Source organism: Herpailurus yagouaroundi, unplaced genomic scaffold (genome assembly GCF_014898765.1).
Source record: "Herpailurus yagouaroundi ecotype Mexico unplaced genomic scaffold, PumYag 139, whole genome shotgun sequence".
NCBI lineage: Eukaryota > Metazoa > Chordata > Mammalia > Carnivora > Felidae > Herpailurus > Herpailurus yagouaroundi.
In genome coordinates this window covers 2,020,641-2,037,000 of record NW_024412394.1, presented here as the reverse complement: position 1 = coordinate 2,037,000, position 16,360 = coordinate 2,020,641, and the positions used below count along the sequence as shown (strand labels likewise).

General features: G+C 53.1%; 1 protein-coding gene across 6 annotated transcripts in view; it reads right to left on the bottom strand.

Moving 5' to 3' along the window:
- The window catches only part of ANKS1A (ankyrin repeat and sterile alpha motif domain containing 1A), a 180,965-nt gene that overhangs the window by 23,977 nt on the left and 140,628 nt on the right, over positions 1 to 16,360 (bottom strand). For all 6 annotated transcript variants that reach the window (XM_040473255.1, XM_040473256.1, XM_040473257.1 and 3 more), the window contains 2 exons: positions 9,651 to 9,717; positions 4,336 to 4,442 (listed from right to left, as the gene is read on the bottom strand). In XM_040473255.1, coding sequence (XP_040329189.1) covers positions 4,336 to 4,442; positions 9,651 to 9,717 — 174 coding nt within the window. The remainder of the gene's footprint in view (positions 1 to 4,335; positions 4,443 to 9,650; positions 9,718 to 16,360) is intronic.

Genomic DNA, 16,360 nt, shown 5'->3' with positions numbered 1-16,360 from the left:
GGGCCCTTGAAGCCCGAGAGAGAAGAACACAGAGGGAGGGAGCGTGGGAAGCCAGGGTAGGAACCCAAGGGCATGGCCCCACTGCGGACAGAAAGCCGGCCTCTGGGGCTAAGGAGTGAGGAGCTAATGCGGGGAGCACACAGGAAGAGAAGCTCCGGGGTCTGGGGGTCAGGCTGGAAATGTCACGGAGGCCAAAAAAGAATGACCTCCTCCCCAAGCCTATGCCTCTCGGCTCTCTCAGGGCTCGCTCCTCTTCACTGGTCATCCCTCCCCAACACACTGGAACAAGGTGGCCTGGTCTCAGAAACAGACAGGAAAACAGTAGGAGCCTATCCGTATGTGGTGGAAGCCTGTGGAGAAATAAATTGATGGGAGGAGCAAGAGGCCTCCGTGACGATGCTGGCTGTAAGAGGTGACGGGCCTGTGCCTCAGTCTGTGTTTAACCCATCCTCCGCTGGCTGCCAGACTCGTCTCCATTTTCCGTTTGTCTGTCACCCAGCACAGCACCCACCACGCGCCCTCTCTACCATGCCCTGTCATCTAAGGTGCACCCCGATGCCAGGGCCTCTCTGCCCGATGAGGGGAACAACCCGATGGCCTCCCATCGCGTGGCTGTCAAGGCCCCTTGCAGTCGAGCCCAGCCCACCCCTCCTGCCCAGCCAGTGGCCTGCCTTTCACTGCACTCCCTACACTGGCCTCCTTACTCACCGCAGATGGCTCAGGCCCCACACTCGCCTTTCCTCTGCCTGTGTCTTTCCAAGCCCACAGCCTCTGCAGACCCTCAGACAGCAAGTGCAACCCAGGAGTTCAAAGTTGGGACAGATCTAGGCTAGCATCCCGGCCCTGCCCCTCACTGGCAGTGTCTCCACCCTCTGGGCCTCACAGCCCCATCTGAGCCCTGACCAGCAGTATGCCCAGCTGTGAGCCAGCTCAGCGCGGGCACTGGGTCCATGCCTGGGAAGGCGGGTTCTCCTCCCCTGTGCTCCTGCAGCACCTACACGCCTCACCATAGTACTTAACACTTGGCCGCTTGGTTGTTTTTATTGCTTTATGTGACTTGTTTTCCCAGCGGGACCATCAAGATCTTTAAGACACCTGCATTATTTGCTTTTCTGATTTTGGATCCATTCGTTGTAGGAAATGCAGAAAATCTCTTATGTTCCAAATAAGAGAATAAAGCCATCCACAGCCCTCCTCAGATAACCACTGAAAACGTTCTGGCTTATTCCTTTGCATCTCTTGTGCAGAGATGTTGTCTTTTTTGAAAGTTAAGATCATGTTGCATATGGATTTTTGTGTCTTGATTCCTTCACTCATGCCCACATCAGACATTCTTCAAAAACAGTTTTTTGACACCCACCTAACACTCCAGCATGTGGAGCACCATCACTGACTCCACTGCCACCTCTGTGAAGGGAGGTCAGGCTTGGTCCCCAGATATGGAGACTTGCACCGGCACGCTTGAAGCTTCAAACTCGCCAATCACCAATTACCTTCCTTCTGTGCTGATTAAATGGATTTCCTCCCTTGTCCTAAGAAAGCCCATTTCCTGTGGACAAGACTTACGGTGAAAAACGGAACTGGCTGTGATGAGCGAGCCAGTGTGGTGGGCTGGCCGGCAGAGGCAGGAGCTAGATTCCTGGGCCCTGTCTCCCAGGGTCTGGTGTCAGCCCGATCAGCCTAGGGAGCACGTGGCAGCCCCCACTGCCCCGGCCCTGGTCCTGACCCTGACCCCTCCAAATCAAAGGCCCTTTCTGCCAGCAGCCAAGAGAGTATGAATAAAGTTCAAGGTGCAGTGCTTATCCAGCTCAGTCATCACATCATAGGAGGAACAACCCAGAACAGGAGGATGTTGGACCTAGACAAGATAAAATGCCAGAGGCCATGACAGAAAGTCTTCAGTTTTCTAAAGGGTTTAAGCGTGTTCTCTGTGGCCCAAAAGACAGAGTCCACAAGGACTCAGACTTTGACTAAGCCTGAGCAATGCAAAGAACAAATGGCTACTACTTTGGAAGGTGGTGGAATTCCCTGTCGCTGCAAAGTATCATGGCCAAGATTGTCTGGAAGGGAAGGCACAGGTGATTAGACCACATGATGACAAAGTCCCTCCCACCCCAACAGGGAGGAGCTGGACCCTGTCACAGGGAAATTCTACAGCAGTGCCTGGTCTGTGAAACACTCTTAGTGTCCAGATGTTCCTCCTACCTCGAGAGCTTAGCTCTCTGGAAGCTACTCATGCATCTTGTAGAAGTTTCCAGGGCATTTCACAACGAAGAAAAACATTTGCAACCTACTGAAAACCAAACTACACGGAGATATACCATAGCTAACATGATGGAAATTATACCATATGCAACGAAAAGAATGTTTCTCAATAAAAATGCCCTTTCTTGTGTGTTTTTTTTCCTTTTTTTCCAGTTGCTAAAACAATTAGCCTTACAGTCCATCTGGCAATTTACATGTAATTACCCAGGATGCTCTGCATGGCTCCTCAGGCCACTCTAGCTACCGGAAGTAATGTGCTCAAGTGAGGTGCGATCAGCATTCCTTCCTGTACAGACTCCACCTGCCAGTGCCCCGCTGGAACTGAGACAGCAGCGACGAGGAATAGCTCGTACCCAGGGCAACAGGAGAAGCCTGGAGGGCCCTGGAAATACTGAGCTGCTGGCCTCCCTCCATGAGTGTCCTTTCCCCAAAGACAGACCCGTGGTCCAGCAGAGTCCCTGCACCCTCCGGGATGGACATTTGGCTCAGGGCCAGATTTACCAAGATGCCCGCCTAGCTACTTTCTTTCTGGGTGTGAGCACAGGAAGGGGCAGGGAAGCAGTTTTAAAGGAGTTTTGATGTTCAACAGTTGGGAACCTTACCATTTCTAAAAGTAGAAGAAGGAGGGGTGAGAAGTTAAGAGCTCAGCCTCTAAAGTACTGAAGCACAGGGAAGGGACAGCCCGCCTCCCTTGCCTGCCTGCCTGCCAGCCAGTCTGGTGAAGGGGTATGCTCGGAGAGTGAAGGCCCCCCAACACTCAGCACCAGGGGCCAAGTGCCCCAGCTCGCTGGTTGAACCACCACCTCTACCCTGGGTTTGTCGGCCTTCCCCCAGGAACATGGTAAGTCAGGGGTTAGGTTATAAGAACCATAAATATACTCAGTTAATGTAAGAAAAAATATTGCTATTTAAAAACCCAAGACTTTTAAAAGTTGAAAAGTAACGGCCCTAAGCTGGCTTTGGAAGGGTGGCCCAGGTGAGGCGGGCCTGTCCTAGTCAGGGTCCCTCCTGGCAGCTCCAGGCTAGCACCCTGGGCAGGCTGCTATTCGGTAGGCACAAAATGCAGCCTCGTTAGTGGGAACTCCAGAGGGACCCACACTGGAGATGGGAGCTCTGGGCCGACTGACCCCCGCCCCTTCACCTCACCACCTCCTGGAGGGGTTCCAGGAGAGGAATGCTCATGGGTGCCCGAGCCACTTTCTGGACTGAAAGAAGATGCACTGGATCCTAAGCCCAAGGCCCCAGCCAGGCCCCACTCCACAGGGAGCCTGAGGAAAGTCACCCGGATTTTTCTTTTTCTTTAACACCTCATGCTTTATAGGAAGACAACACAAAATTATACCTCAGAAAAGCAAGCAAGCCTTCCAACCACCAATTCAGCCTCTCCTCTGGGTCATCTCTGAGGTCACGAGTCCATGAGGCTACACAGCCACATTCCCCACCCTAGCCACTCAGCCTCTCTGGGTCATCTCTGAGGTCACGAGTCCATGAGGCTACACAGCCACATTCCCCACCCTAGCCACTCAGCCTGGGCTGGGCTGGGCAGGGAAGAGGCCTTCCTGCTGGACCAGGCTCCCTGCTTCAGCAACTACCTGCTTGATGGCACCATTCTGGGGAATAAAGGAAACTTCTGGCATCCAACAGAGATGGGATGGAAAGTCATCACAGGGGACCGGGCTGTCCTGTCCGCCAAAACTCCCGGCGTCTGATCCAGAACAAGACCCGCCTTGAGGCCTCACTGCACGACATACGGTCTGAGGTCTGAGAGGGAGACCAGCAAGGGGCAAAGGTCTACAGTCAGGGACCCTGCCTCTTGGGATGCAGACTTGCAAAGAGCTCTCCCCACAGAACCGTTTCTGGGAGCAGAGTTGAGGGAGACTGAGTTTAGAAAGAAGGCACATGACAGTCGGCTGACTTCCTGGATGTCTGAGTCACTTCATTCAGCTCTTCGCTGGGATACGGGGCTACGCACTGTTTAGCACTCCAGCAGGGCCCACGGGAGACCAGAGAGGCGCGTCTCCGTCTCCGCCGAGCTGCACCCCGCCCCCGAGGAGGCCTGCGGGCACTTACCAGGAAGCGGACATCGTCAAAGCCATTCAGAAGCAACTTGCTCTCATACTGCTGCAGCCCAACCGCCTCCAGCCACTCCCCGACGCTCTGCTCCAGCGTCCGCGAACCTGACGAGAGAGGAATCGGCAGACGCTTGAAAAGGGAAAACCCATTAAGGCGGTAGCAGCGGCACTCAGAGGAAGACAGATGGCACTGCCACATCATGGTCATTACCATAAAGCAGCCAGACTATGTACAAGAGACCAGAGAGCAGAGGACCCGCAGCTCCTCTTCCGGGTGCAGGCCGAGGGCAGGTGGGCCCGGGCCGCACACCCACCCACCCCCTCAAGTCTGAGCTCCTCCAGGGCTGCGGTGGCACATGCACGGTCTCCGCCCACAGGTCAGCGTTCACACTGAGGTATTTCAGGAAGTCTGTTCCCACGGGCACTAGAGGGGCTGGGGGCTCCTCTCATCCATGCAACTTCTGGAGCCCCCGCGGGGCCGTGGGCGAGGGACAAGTCCTGTGACCTTGCAGCACAAACCGGTCAGGAGAGAGCACGCGTCTTCATGCAGCTGAGGGGCACAGGCACACAGCGAGGGCTCCGGGAGGGAAGCAGCGGCGGCTGTTCACGGGGACCCAGCACATGCAACACAAGCAGCACAGAACCCGGCAGGGGGAGAAAAGAGACTTTTACTTGTTTTCCCCCAGCAGTCCCGGAATAAGCAAACCATGGCCACTGGCCCTTTGTGCTCAGAGGCTCAAGGCAGAGGGGGCCGAGTGCCGCGCACGGGCCGGGGCCCGGGGCCCGGGGCTGGGGCTCAGGTGTGGCCCTGCTGTGACGGCGACATCGCGCTCCCCGGGGCTGCACGGCCAGCGGGGCCAGGGGCCCAGTCCACAGCTAGACTCTGGCGGCCGGCGAGCGGGGCGTCTCCCGCGCCAGGGTGCTGTCTGAAGTGCTGCCTTCCCGGGCCGGGCTCTTTTGCTGGGGCTGGGCATTCATCTTCCTCTTCTGATAGTGGCTGTTCCTGGGACTCGCCTGCCTGCTCAGGTGGAAAGCAGGCAGGCAGATCCAGTTCTTGGCTAAAGACGACAAAACCCGACCCGATGAAAGAAAGGGAAAAGGGAAGCGGTCCTCTGTCAGCTGAGCTGTGACAGCTTAAGTCTATTCACATTCGGCGCTGTGCTCTCTCTGGCTGAGTGATACAGACAGCAACGGTCTTCCCAGGGTCTCCGGATCCTTATGTTCTTCCTCTGAGGGCCGGCAGGGAAGGGACGACATGTATCTGCTCTGCTCCTCGGCCGGACAGGGGGGCGGGGTGGGGAGGAACAGAGTTCAGCCCTCCCTGCCGACCTGAGCGCCTAGCCCCCACCTACTTCTCTGGTTCTCATGGGCAAGAACAGATGATAAAAGAAGGAAAAAAGGGAAAGGGAGGAAAAAGAAGAACCAACTACAAAGACATCACCTCCAGAGAACTCTTGACACGGTGAAAGTCATTCTCTTGTTCTCGGCACTTTCTGCCCTTCAAGGCAGGCCAAGGCCAACTGGCTTGGTTATCAGGGAGCCCCCGGTGACCCACTGTCCCAGGCTCCCCCTCCTCTGTCCTCTGCAGAGCAGCTGGTGGTCAGGGACCCGGTGGCCTCCCGATGCACGCTGCAGCAGCACTCCAAGACGCTGGGTCCCCTGCCCTTGACTGGGGCCGTCTGCTCCCGGGAACCTAGGCGGCGGGCTCTTGTATGCTCACGAAGTCAAGTGTCCCTGGCTGCTGATTCATTCCTGCTTGTAATCCCCCAGCCGGGCAGCTGTGGTCCTGCCTGCTGCCGGTGGATGTGTGCGCTCACAGAACCGCAGCAGAGTGCTTTGTCTGGAGGCTCCTGGGCTCCACGCTGCCTGCTGCCGGCCCCACAGCCCTCGCTCGCTCTCATAATGTCTGGCCCTCCCCTTCTCCCCTCCCCACCCTCCTCCCTTCCACGTTCAGGAAAATACATCAGGGAGCGGACATCGGAGCAGAAGCCGCTGCTGCCGCCGCTGAGGGAGAAGGACACAGCAGCACAAGCATCACAGCAAAATGACAGGCTCCCCAGCATCTCCTGTCGGCCAACACACATGCGTCTGAAAGGCGGAGACGGGGAAACCCTACCTGCAGCTCGAGGGGCTGGAAACAGCTTATTAAGGAGAGAGAAGGCACATTCCTATAGTTTTGGCCAACAGTGTCTCGGACAGCCAGAGAAGGGGACAGAGGAATGACACCGCCCTGAGGGCAGAGCCCACAGGTTAAGCGACCCCTTGCTCACCATGTAAGAAAGACCGTGCCTCTCTGCCAAGAGAATAAGCCATGGGGTGTCACAAAAACAGGTGACCAAATAAAGACATTATACCTAATATTCCTCAGGTGAGCAAGCGCACTCAGCAACTCGGGGAGGGACTTCTCCTGGGGCGGCCGGAGCCCCGGAGAGAAGCGCCAGACCCAGAGCAGGCCCCTCGCTATCTAGAGGAGGAGGGGAGGGGAGGGGAGGCACCAAGGAAAAGGGGGAGCCGGGACCAAACCCCAAGTACGGCCGTGAAGACAGAAGAGGTCACATGTAGAGACAAAGACCCAGGGACCACATGTCACCCTCTAAACATGCTGGGGGACACCGACAGCTCAGCAGGCTGTAGACGGTCCTGGCAAAGAAAGGGCTGTGTGTGCAGGGAGATCAGGCCCCAGAAGGAGCCTGCACTGAATGGCGATTCAACAGCTAAAGCGGCTGGCTTTAGCAGAAGAAAGCAAATGATCTCTTGCGCTCCACAGACAGGCTTTTGTGGAAAGCAGCCAGAGTGGCCGGGGCCAGTGGGAAGGCTTCCCCTCCCTGGACTCCTCAGAGTGGAATGAGTTGTGAAACCTGTCTGTTGGGGATTCGGGTAACTAGCTCCAGTGCTGGCAGCTCAGGGTCCCAAGGCCCAAGACGAGAGTAAGACTCCAGTTCCATACTGGGTCTTGTCCTATAGAACACGATCCTCTGTGAAACCAGTCACGCTGAGCAATCCTGTGCTTAGTTAACAGCTGCCTGCTGGAAGGCCTGCTCCTCCTCCCAGGCTGGCAACCCCAGAGCCCAAGTCTCTCCTAGATCCAGAAACCTAAGGACAATCTGAACCCTGCACCTGACCATTCAAAACAAGCAAGAATTCTGCTCTGGCCTGAGCTGAAGGCTGGTGCTCCCTGAGGTCCTGGGGAAAGCCCCGTCCTGACCTGTCAGATAGAAGACAGAGCTCATGGGCAGACCTGAGTCTACTTTCCCCATGCTTCATGGCCTGGCAGCAGTGCAGACACAGTAGTCCGGGGACTCTGCAGCATGAGTGGGGGCACCCTCTGTTCAGGTGGCTGTTCTCGTGTGCCCACCCTAGACGGTCCTACGCCGCTGTATAGAAGATGGTTCAACTCAGCGGTGCTAAAACAGGACTGTGTGTCGGGACCCGGTGACCTAGGGGGGAAGCCAGGCCAACTTTCATCACTCACACAGACAGGTTCGTGGGGGTAAGAACTAGTGGGTGGGACCACCAGGGCCAGGAAAGAGCTCAGTGTCATCACTTCCAAAGAGAAGGGCTCTTGCAGAAATGTGTTTTCCAAAGGTGCTGCCACATTTCCTGATTTATCAAAGTTAAGATACTGACCCAAACTCTCAAGCACGTGCATTCCTCGGACATAGAGGGGTACAGGCAAGCAGAAAGCTGCTGCAACCGAACGGACTGCTATCGATCCCAGTCCTGGCTGTCCCCCAAGCACGGTTTTGGAAAACGGTAATGGTGTTTGTCTCAGTACTGAACATCTACTCCCAACAAACGCTTGACTCTTGATGAAGGCTGCACACAACAACAGAGAGGGAGGCTGTCTGTCTGTTCTCCAGCATGTGGAGACAGAGCCACAAACGCTGAGTCAGAAGAGCCATCCCTGCAGACCCCAGCGTAATCCAAGACTGATGACGACGAAGGGCCACACCCAGCTGGGCCCTCTCTTGCTAGAAGCCAGGGAAACAAGGCTGCTGGAAGGAGGTGGCTCTGGGAACCCAATTGGAGACGTGGTGGAGGGAGACAAGCAGATGCACCTCCTCCCTAGGTTTTTTGATGCGGGTAAGTAATTATTTCATGGACAAAAAAAGAGCCTATCTACCATTTACCTCTTTTGCACAAGTATTTGTATATATTAGTCATTCCCAACAAACCTATGAGGTAGGTACTATTATCCAAAGGTAGATAGGGAACTGGGGCTCAGAGAGATTAAGGGACTTGCCAAAGACCCTTATACATCCAGAAGCCGAATTTGAACGTGGGGCTGAGGCTCCAGAGCCCATGCAACTTTCACAAGCACCACAGCCTCAGCAGCTCCCTTCCCCCAGTGTGCACACTTGTCCCCACCCATCTGACTCCCACAGAGGAACCACAAGTGTCACCTGGGCTAAGAGGCCAGTCCTGCATGCAGCCTCCCGAGTGAGCGAGGAAGCCCTTCCCTCCAGCTGGAGAGGCATTTCCTCAGGGATGGTGAGAGGCCAGGCCTCACTGAACTGACTCGGCCCGGGTGCTCTGGTGGCAGAGGGAGGTCTGCAGGTGCTTGGGGGATGGGGCGTGAGACTTGCTCTAGCTAACAGGTACCTTTAGAAATGTCCCCTCACCTAAGAAAGTAATACAACCACAGGTCTGTTATCAAGGAAAACAGCTCGGATATGGCCTCTCTAGCTCCCTGCTTCCAACAAAGGAAATCAAGGCTGACCGCACCCCTAGGGCTTTGAAAAGAAAAGAATGCCCAGAGTAGCAGTGACCCAGGATAAAAACGAGTGACTAAGCAAATGGAAAAATGCAGAGACAGACACAAGGAGGGACAGCAAAGCCAACCCCTCCAGGTGATGCAGGCTAACAGTCTGAGACCACCGAGCCAACCCAACGCTCTGCCACTGCCATGGAGCAGCCGAACGAGAGCTACTTTCTCACGAGGGGTAAGTGCCAGAGTTGCCTGGGAAAGTGGACAGACCGAAGCCAAAGTGCACTCCAGTTTAAACCAAACGGAGAAAACCTACATTTACAAAAATACTTCTGGACAAGTGACAACTGTTAACTTAAAAAAAACCTTCTCAATAGGTGGCCTAAAATGCAATTTCCCCTCCAATGTGTAAGAAGAGCCCTTGCCCTACAATAACAGCTAGATGGGCCATACAGATACGTGTCTGAATTGCAGGAGCATGACGCGGGCAGAGGCTGACCTCTCTCACCCACCAAATGTCTGTCTTCTGTGCCAGAGGAAAAACCTGGGCCAGAAAGGAGCCAGAGGTCTGTGTTCCATGGGAAAGCGGCTGCTTGGTACGATACCTGAGATCTTCTGTTGTTCCTGAGAAAAGTCAATCCCTTCTCCAATAGAGCTCATGATTTTCTCAATCTGAAACGGAAGAGAGAGGAACAAAAAGGAGAGGCTGTCAGGCTTCAGTTAAACATTGCCGGCTCACTATCAGTGCACAGGGCAGCTGGTGTGTGTGGGAGTGCTCCAGGTCTCTTCCAGATGATTCCAAGGTCCAAGCGCCAACCTGCAAGGGATCAGAACTCTTTGCTGCTCATATCAAGAAAGGCCCTTCTGTGGCCACAGCCCAACAGGGACTAAAGACACGCTCCGAAAGGAGGGAGTGGGTAACAACCTGGGCTCAGCTGCTGGAAATGCCAAAAAGTCTTCCTTCCAAGGCATTTATATATCCCTCCTGCAGCACTTCCCCCAGCCCAGCAGGGACTGGACAACAGCAGGCCAGACCTGGCACATTTCACTGCTCACACCAGAATTTAAATTCCATGAGAGTAGAGACTTTGCCAGCTTGGTTCCATGTGACACCCCAAGTGCCTAGAGCAGTGCCTGGCAAGTCCTAAGCATTCAACAGATAATTGGTGCTGCCTGACTGCCAGCTCTGAGGTATGAGGACAATTTTTAGAACGGAGACAAGAAGAGAACCTCAACATAGGAACCTCTTAGAAGTCAAAGTGAGGCAGGCGTATAACTCTGATTAGAGGATCTTTTGATGCAGACATGTACCCTTCCTCTGGACCACAGCAGGGAGAGCTGGTCTCAAAGCATCTGATGTCTCCAGCATTGCCCCCTGTATGGACCACCTGTTCCAGCCATCTGGCTTTGGTCACCCTGAGCCAGAGCCAAGCCCCCCACTCCAGGAAACCTGGCCAGGGGCAAGACAGGGCAGCAAGGAGGCGGACACCTTCTCTTCCTCTCCTCCTCTTTTGGGATGCAGTGATAATGAGCTCATTCATGGCTCTTTTTCCAAAAAAGAATGTTACGAGAACCTTTTGTACCAGGGCTTGGATGCTTTTTCCTCTAAGTGCAAGTAAGGAGCCTAGGTCTGACAATCAAAAACAAAAACAAAAACAAAAACAAAAACAAAAAAAACCCCAAAACACAACTCTCCAGCCAGCTTCCAGCTGGCAGACAAAGACAGCACATTTGACAGCGGGCAGAAGAGCACAGAACAAACACCATCCTTCCCTTTGCAGCCGGGAGCTGTGGCTATTTTCCTCCAGCCACAGAAAACTGCCTTTTAACACACACTGTGAACTCCATCCCTGAGCTCAGCAAAAGCCAAGGGAAACACAACACATCTGACCTGTGGAGCAAATGGAGGTGTGCCTCCGCTCACCAGCCCCACAACCCAGAGGCAGGCACGGAAGCGGGCAGTGCCACCGCAGGTCTGCCCTGTCCCTTGAAGAAAATGTCTTCCTCCTTCCCTTCCTAATGCATCATTCTCTTTGGCCTCCGCATTATTTCAAGAACTGCCTCCTTCAACAGGCAGCCTGGTGCCGTGTGGGAAAGACCCACACGGACAGGCAAGCACTTTCACGCTTTCCCAGCTTCAGTGCTGACTCTACAAAAACAGGGATGGGTCTTGGGGCACCTGGATGGCTCAGTCGGTTGAGCGCCTGACGTCGGCTCAAGTCATGATCTCACGAGTTCGCGCCCCCCCCCCCCCCCCACCCCGTCAGGCTCTGTGCTGATAGCTCAGAACCTGGAGCCTGCTTCCGATTCTGTGTCTCCCTCTCTTCCTGCCCCTCCCCCACTCGTGCTGTCTCCGTCTCTGTCTCTCAAAAACATTAAAAAACAAACATTAAACATTAAACAAAAACAAACCAGGGATGGGTCCTGCCTCCTATGAAGGGTTGTCGTGTGGATTAAAAGTAGAGCTTACATAGAGCATCTAGCCAAAGGTCTGGCTCACAGAAGATGCCCGATAAAGGGTTCGTGTGCTTTCCACTTCCCCTCTTAGAGTTCCATTCAACCTAGTAAAAACCTAGTTAAAGTTGAAAAAAATTTTTTTACTTGTATTTTTTGACAAGTCATACATCCACATGATTCAAAGTTCAAAAGATACAAAGGTTATTCAGAGAAGTCTCCTTGTGCCTGTCTCCCAGCTGTCTGGCTCTCCTCCCCCGCAGGGAACCAGTGTAACCAGTTTCTCAAGTGTGCTTCTAGATCTGTTCCAGCCACATGTAAGCAAACATATGAAGGTATTCTACCCCCCACACTGACACAGGCAGTCTATATATGCTGCTCTGCATCTTGTTTTCTCTATTTAGTAATACATCTTAGAGTTCTTCCCACAGTTCATAAGAACATTTTTTTCTTTTTCTTTTTAACCGATATGTCACCTTATTTATTCAACCAGTCCCCTGGTGGTCACGTATGTAGTTTCCAATCTCTTCTCATTCTCAACAGTGCCATGAAGAACACTGTTCTACATACATGTTTGTACACATGGTTCCCTCTTGAGAGTTCTTCCAGGCACAAAATCTTGAATTAGCAGCAGGGACCCCACGGGTCGTGTAATGCCAACTCCCACCCCATGTCCGATTTTGCTAGGGGCCTTCCAGAGATGGGGCGTTAGGTGATTATGACGATCGCTGACTCTCCCGGTCAGTTCGCCCTATATGCAGAAAGTGCCAATTTATAACATCTGTCTTTTTACAGATTGAAATCTTTTTTCTTCCAACTTCAACCCACTGGTCTGGTTATTGCCCTAGAACACCTCTTCTTCCACAGGAAAGGCTTAGGGATATTTGGAGACAGGCCAAGCTGCTTCCCCACCCCCAGTCTGCACTAAATGACACATCAGTGCCCAGGTCCCAAAGCCTGGGCTGTCCAGATCATAGAAGCCTCCAAGCTGGGCAAAGAGCAGGCACTCCACGGATATCTGTTGAGGTGCTTTCCTTTTCCTTTTCTCTATTTACAGGAGAAAAGCAGGGTGCTCGAGATGAGAAAACTTTTCTCTGCATGGGGGGAATGAATGGGTCCTTATCCCTGGAATGGCTCCACCAGGCTATGGATCTCTCTTCCAGGCCAAAGAGGGTGTATGTGGGAGAATCACCACTGAAAAGTCCATGAGAGTTGGAATAAAGCATGTTTTACTTGCCATTTTGCCCCCTTGGGCTGGCTTGTGTTAAACAGGGAACCTACTGAATGAATGAAAGCCGGAGAGGGAGGGGTCCATTTCCTTAAGAGCTAGCAGAGAAAAAGCTGTTTTCCCAAGCCATGCAGAGTGTCATGGGCTTTTAATATAAAATCAAGTCATCTACGGTACCTATTTCATGATCATCATAATCACCTAACACCCAAAGCCACAGTTGACCTAGCCAATCAGCATCTCCTGGCTGCCCAATTCATTGGCCCTTTGCCAAAGGGCCTTTTGAAATCCGAGTGAACAGAGTTGAACACCCTGCTGCTTCTTTGCTCTGTTCCTTCCTTCCTGCTGGCCCCAGGAGTCACCCTCACACCCACTACAAAGGGCCAGGAACAGCCCACATTTCCACAGCCCACCCTCTGGCAGGGTATGCAAGGACACTCTCACAACTATTTCAGTGAAACTGTACGTGTCGCTGTCCTGGGAACTGGAGTAGCTAAGTCACGCTGAGAAGATGCTAGTTTATAGAGGAACTAGGAGTACTCGGCAGTTTACTGACAGCTTACAACCCAGCACCCCTTCCTGCCTTGGCAGAAACACAGGGCTGGGAGGAACATGGCAATGAAAAGGCCCTGTTTGGGCAGAGACTGGCAGGTGTCCGCCCTGACACCATACGCACAGAGCTGTCTGGGGCTGTGATCTTCCCCAGGGGCTGGGGAAACAGGGAGGAGCCGGATCTCCTCTCTCCCTGCCACACCCTCCATGGCCCAGAACCAGGAGAGGGAGAACATGGTCATTCCAGTCTAGACAAAGAGGAGCTGACCGAGAAAACAGACACCATTCTGATCTATCTACTTTGTGTAGTTTAACCATTTAGGCTTGAGTTAAAAAAAAAAAAAAAATCTGACTAAGCTGTTTTCTCAGAAATGTTCTGCATCTCAGGGGACAAAGCAGGCAGGTGTAATGTCCTGGAAGGGCACAGTTCAATATTCTCTTTTCTATTGTTGAGGTTCAGTGACCTTTTGGGGGAGAGACGGACAATGGTCACGCTCTAATACTGCACTTCACATAAACTCTATAGGGAACTTATATTTGTGTTTGGTAAGGCCTGAGCATTATCGACATAATGGATACATGTACTTTAAAAATGCTTGGAAATATTCCATTTTCAAAATATACTCAAGGTTATTCTATTTAGACTCTCCCCTCCTGCCCCCACCAGGGATGTATAAAACATATTCTCCATATGGCTGAAAACAAAAATAACTCAAATGCTAGAGACACCGCTGCTCACATCTTCTGACATGTGCTTGTTTAGAACACAGGATTGTGTGGTGCTGGGTGGCTCAGCCGGTCGAGAGTCTGACTCTTGAGTTGGGCTCAGGTCACGATCTCACAGTCGTGAGATCAAGCCCCACGTCGGGCTCCATGCTGGGCACAGAGCTTGTTTCAGATTCTCTCCCTCTCCCTCTGCCCCTCCCCTGCTCTCTCTCAAAAACAAAAACAAACAAACAAAAAAGAACACAGGATCATGGGTGGTGATATTCCGTATACAGATAAACAGGTCTCTATTCCCTATCACTACATACACCCTGGCTTTGGGGAACAAGTCAGATTACAACGGGCTTTTCAACGTGTATCAGGAGTGAGGGGAGGGAGAAGACAGCTGTCGGAGACAGAAATACCTCTGTAGGAACAGGAAGTCCACCTGAGAAACCACAAGCCTGGATCCAAGGCCTGTGTGAAACCTCCCTTCCAGAAGGTGGTACAAGTTACAAGCAATGGCTATGTTCAGGGGCTCCCATTTGTAATCAAATACCAGGGGAGCAGTTATCAGTCTGGTCAACATGCCCATTAGGTGGGGTCTAACATAGAGGAAGGAGGGAAAGGGATCACCTGCTTCCTATTTTCTTTTGGTGCAAATGGGAACATGAAGGGAGACGTTTCTGCAATTCACCATTGACTGAATTTGGCTCTTGAGGTCAGACATTCCCTCCCAACCCTCTTACTGCTGCTTGGGGAACTCTCGGTTCCCAAGGACTCTCCCACCAGTTGGAAAATACATACCAATCCCCTTGGGCCTGTACTGCCAGGGCTGGAGACCCTTTCTACCTCTCCTTCTCTGTCCCAATGCTTAATACCTGATTGGTCCAGAAACACACTCTGCTTTGTATCGTTATTTACCTGATGAACTGTTTTTAGGAGGTGTCCCAGAGACACTACAGAGCCACTAAGGGCAAGGACCCTGTTTCAGACTGTCTCTTTTAGATCTCACATGGAGCCAGGCACAGGGCTGGCCCACTGGAGGCGGCCAGTGACAAACAAGAACAGCTACAATTTGCTAAATGCCCACATCGGGCTAGTCACCTCATTAATACTGTAAGAGAGGAAACGCAGCCAACACTTCTGGACCCCTGTCTGGATTCCCTGCCCCTGTTTTTATCTGTCTCCAACCTCCCTGGGTTGCGGGCACAGTAACCTCATACCCTACAACTACCAGCTGGCCCTTTCGCTCAGCAATCCTGCAGAGCCTCAACTCACTGCCAAGCAAACATATTATCTCATTTTTCAGGTGAGGGAATTGGAGCTCTGCTCCATGGGCCGACTCCCAAACTCCTCGCAGGTGGCACAGCTCTTGCTTCCGCTAAGTGCCGTTGGTGGCAGAGTCTGCTCCCCGGGGAGCTCGAGCTTCCTGCTCTGGGGTACTAAGTGGCAGACCCTCTCCCTTGCTTGGACAGTGCTCCACATTCCTAGGAGCACAGGGCTAAGGAACTGAGCCTTAAGCACCCCAAGTCTCACTGGATGCTGCACGCGTGCCATCAGGTGACTGCTGACGTGCCTCCAGCTGGGCAAGGAACCCTGAAGACTGCTGACAGCTGCACTCCCGGGCCCAGAAACCACATAAGAATTCATCACCACTTCTGTCTTCCTGCCTCTCAGCAGCAGACAGGCTCAGCCTGGAGTGGGCTTTGATTCCACATCGGAAAAAGGGTCACTGACCAGGGTCTGGGTTATTTTTTTTCCCCCTCTCCCTCCGCCCCTGGCCTGCACAAGGCCTCAGGAAAGACAGAGATGGATTGAAGTAAATTATTTGTCCTGATTTTCTAACCTTGTCAACTGCTTTTAGGAGAGGGAGGCAGGAGAGGGTGGGGGAGGGGAGAAGAGGGCAGGGAACGAATATATATCTGCCAACAGACTCAGGGCCGGCCTTCCGAGGCAGAGGCTGCGGTGGCGGCTCCACTGACAAGGAGCAACTTCTTTTCCACAGAGCACGCGGCTGTCGGTGGGGGCTTAATTTGTCTCATCACAGGGGGCACACAGATTGTTGCTATATTTATTGCTGCACATCCCCCCAACTTGAGTCCCCTTTACATCGTTACCTTCCTTCTCAACCCTTCCAGGCTGGGAGACAACAGAGTGGTTCTGTTTCACAAGTGTTTCGTACTTGTGTCACCACGGGCTCCTGTTAAAGCCTGCATGTTATCTGCTCCAGGCTAGACTCTGGGGGAGGGGCGGGGGAACGCAAAGTCAAAGACGCTGTGGCTCCCCAATTCATTTCCTATCCCCCCTTCCTCATTTTTTACCTTTCACACGCCTCTTAGGTTACTGACTGGGCCTTCCCTGCCCCCCTCCCCA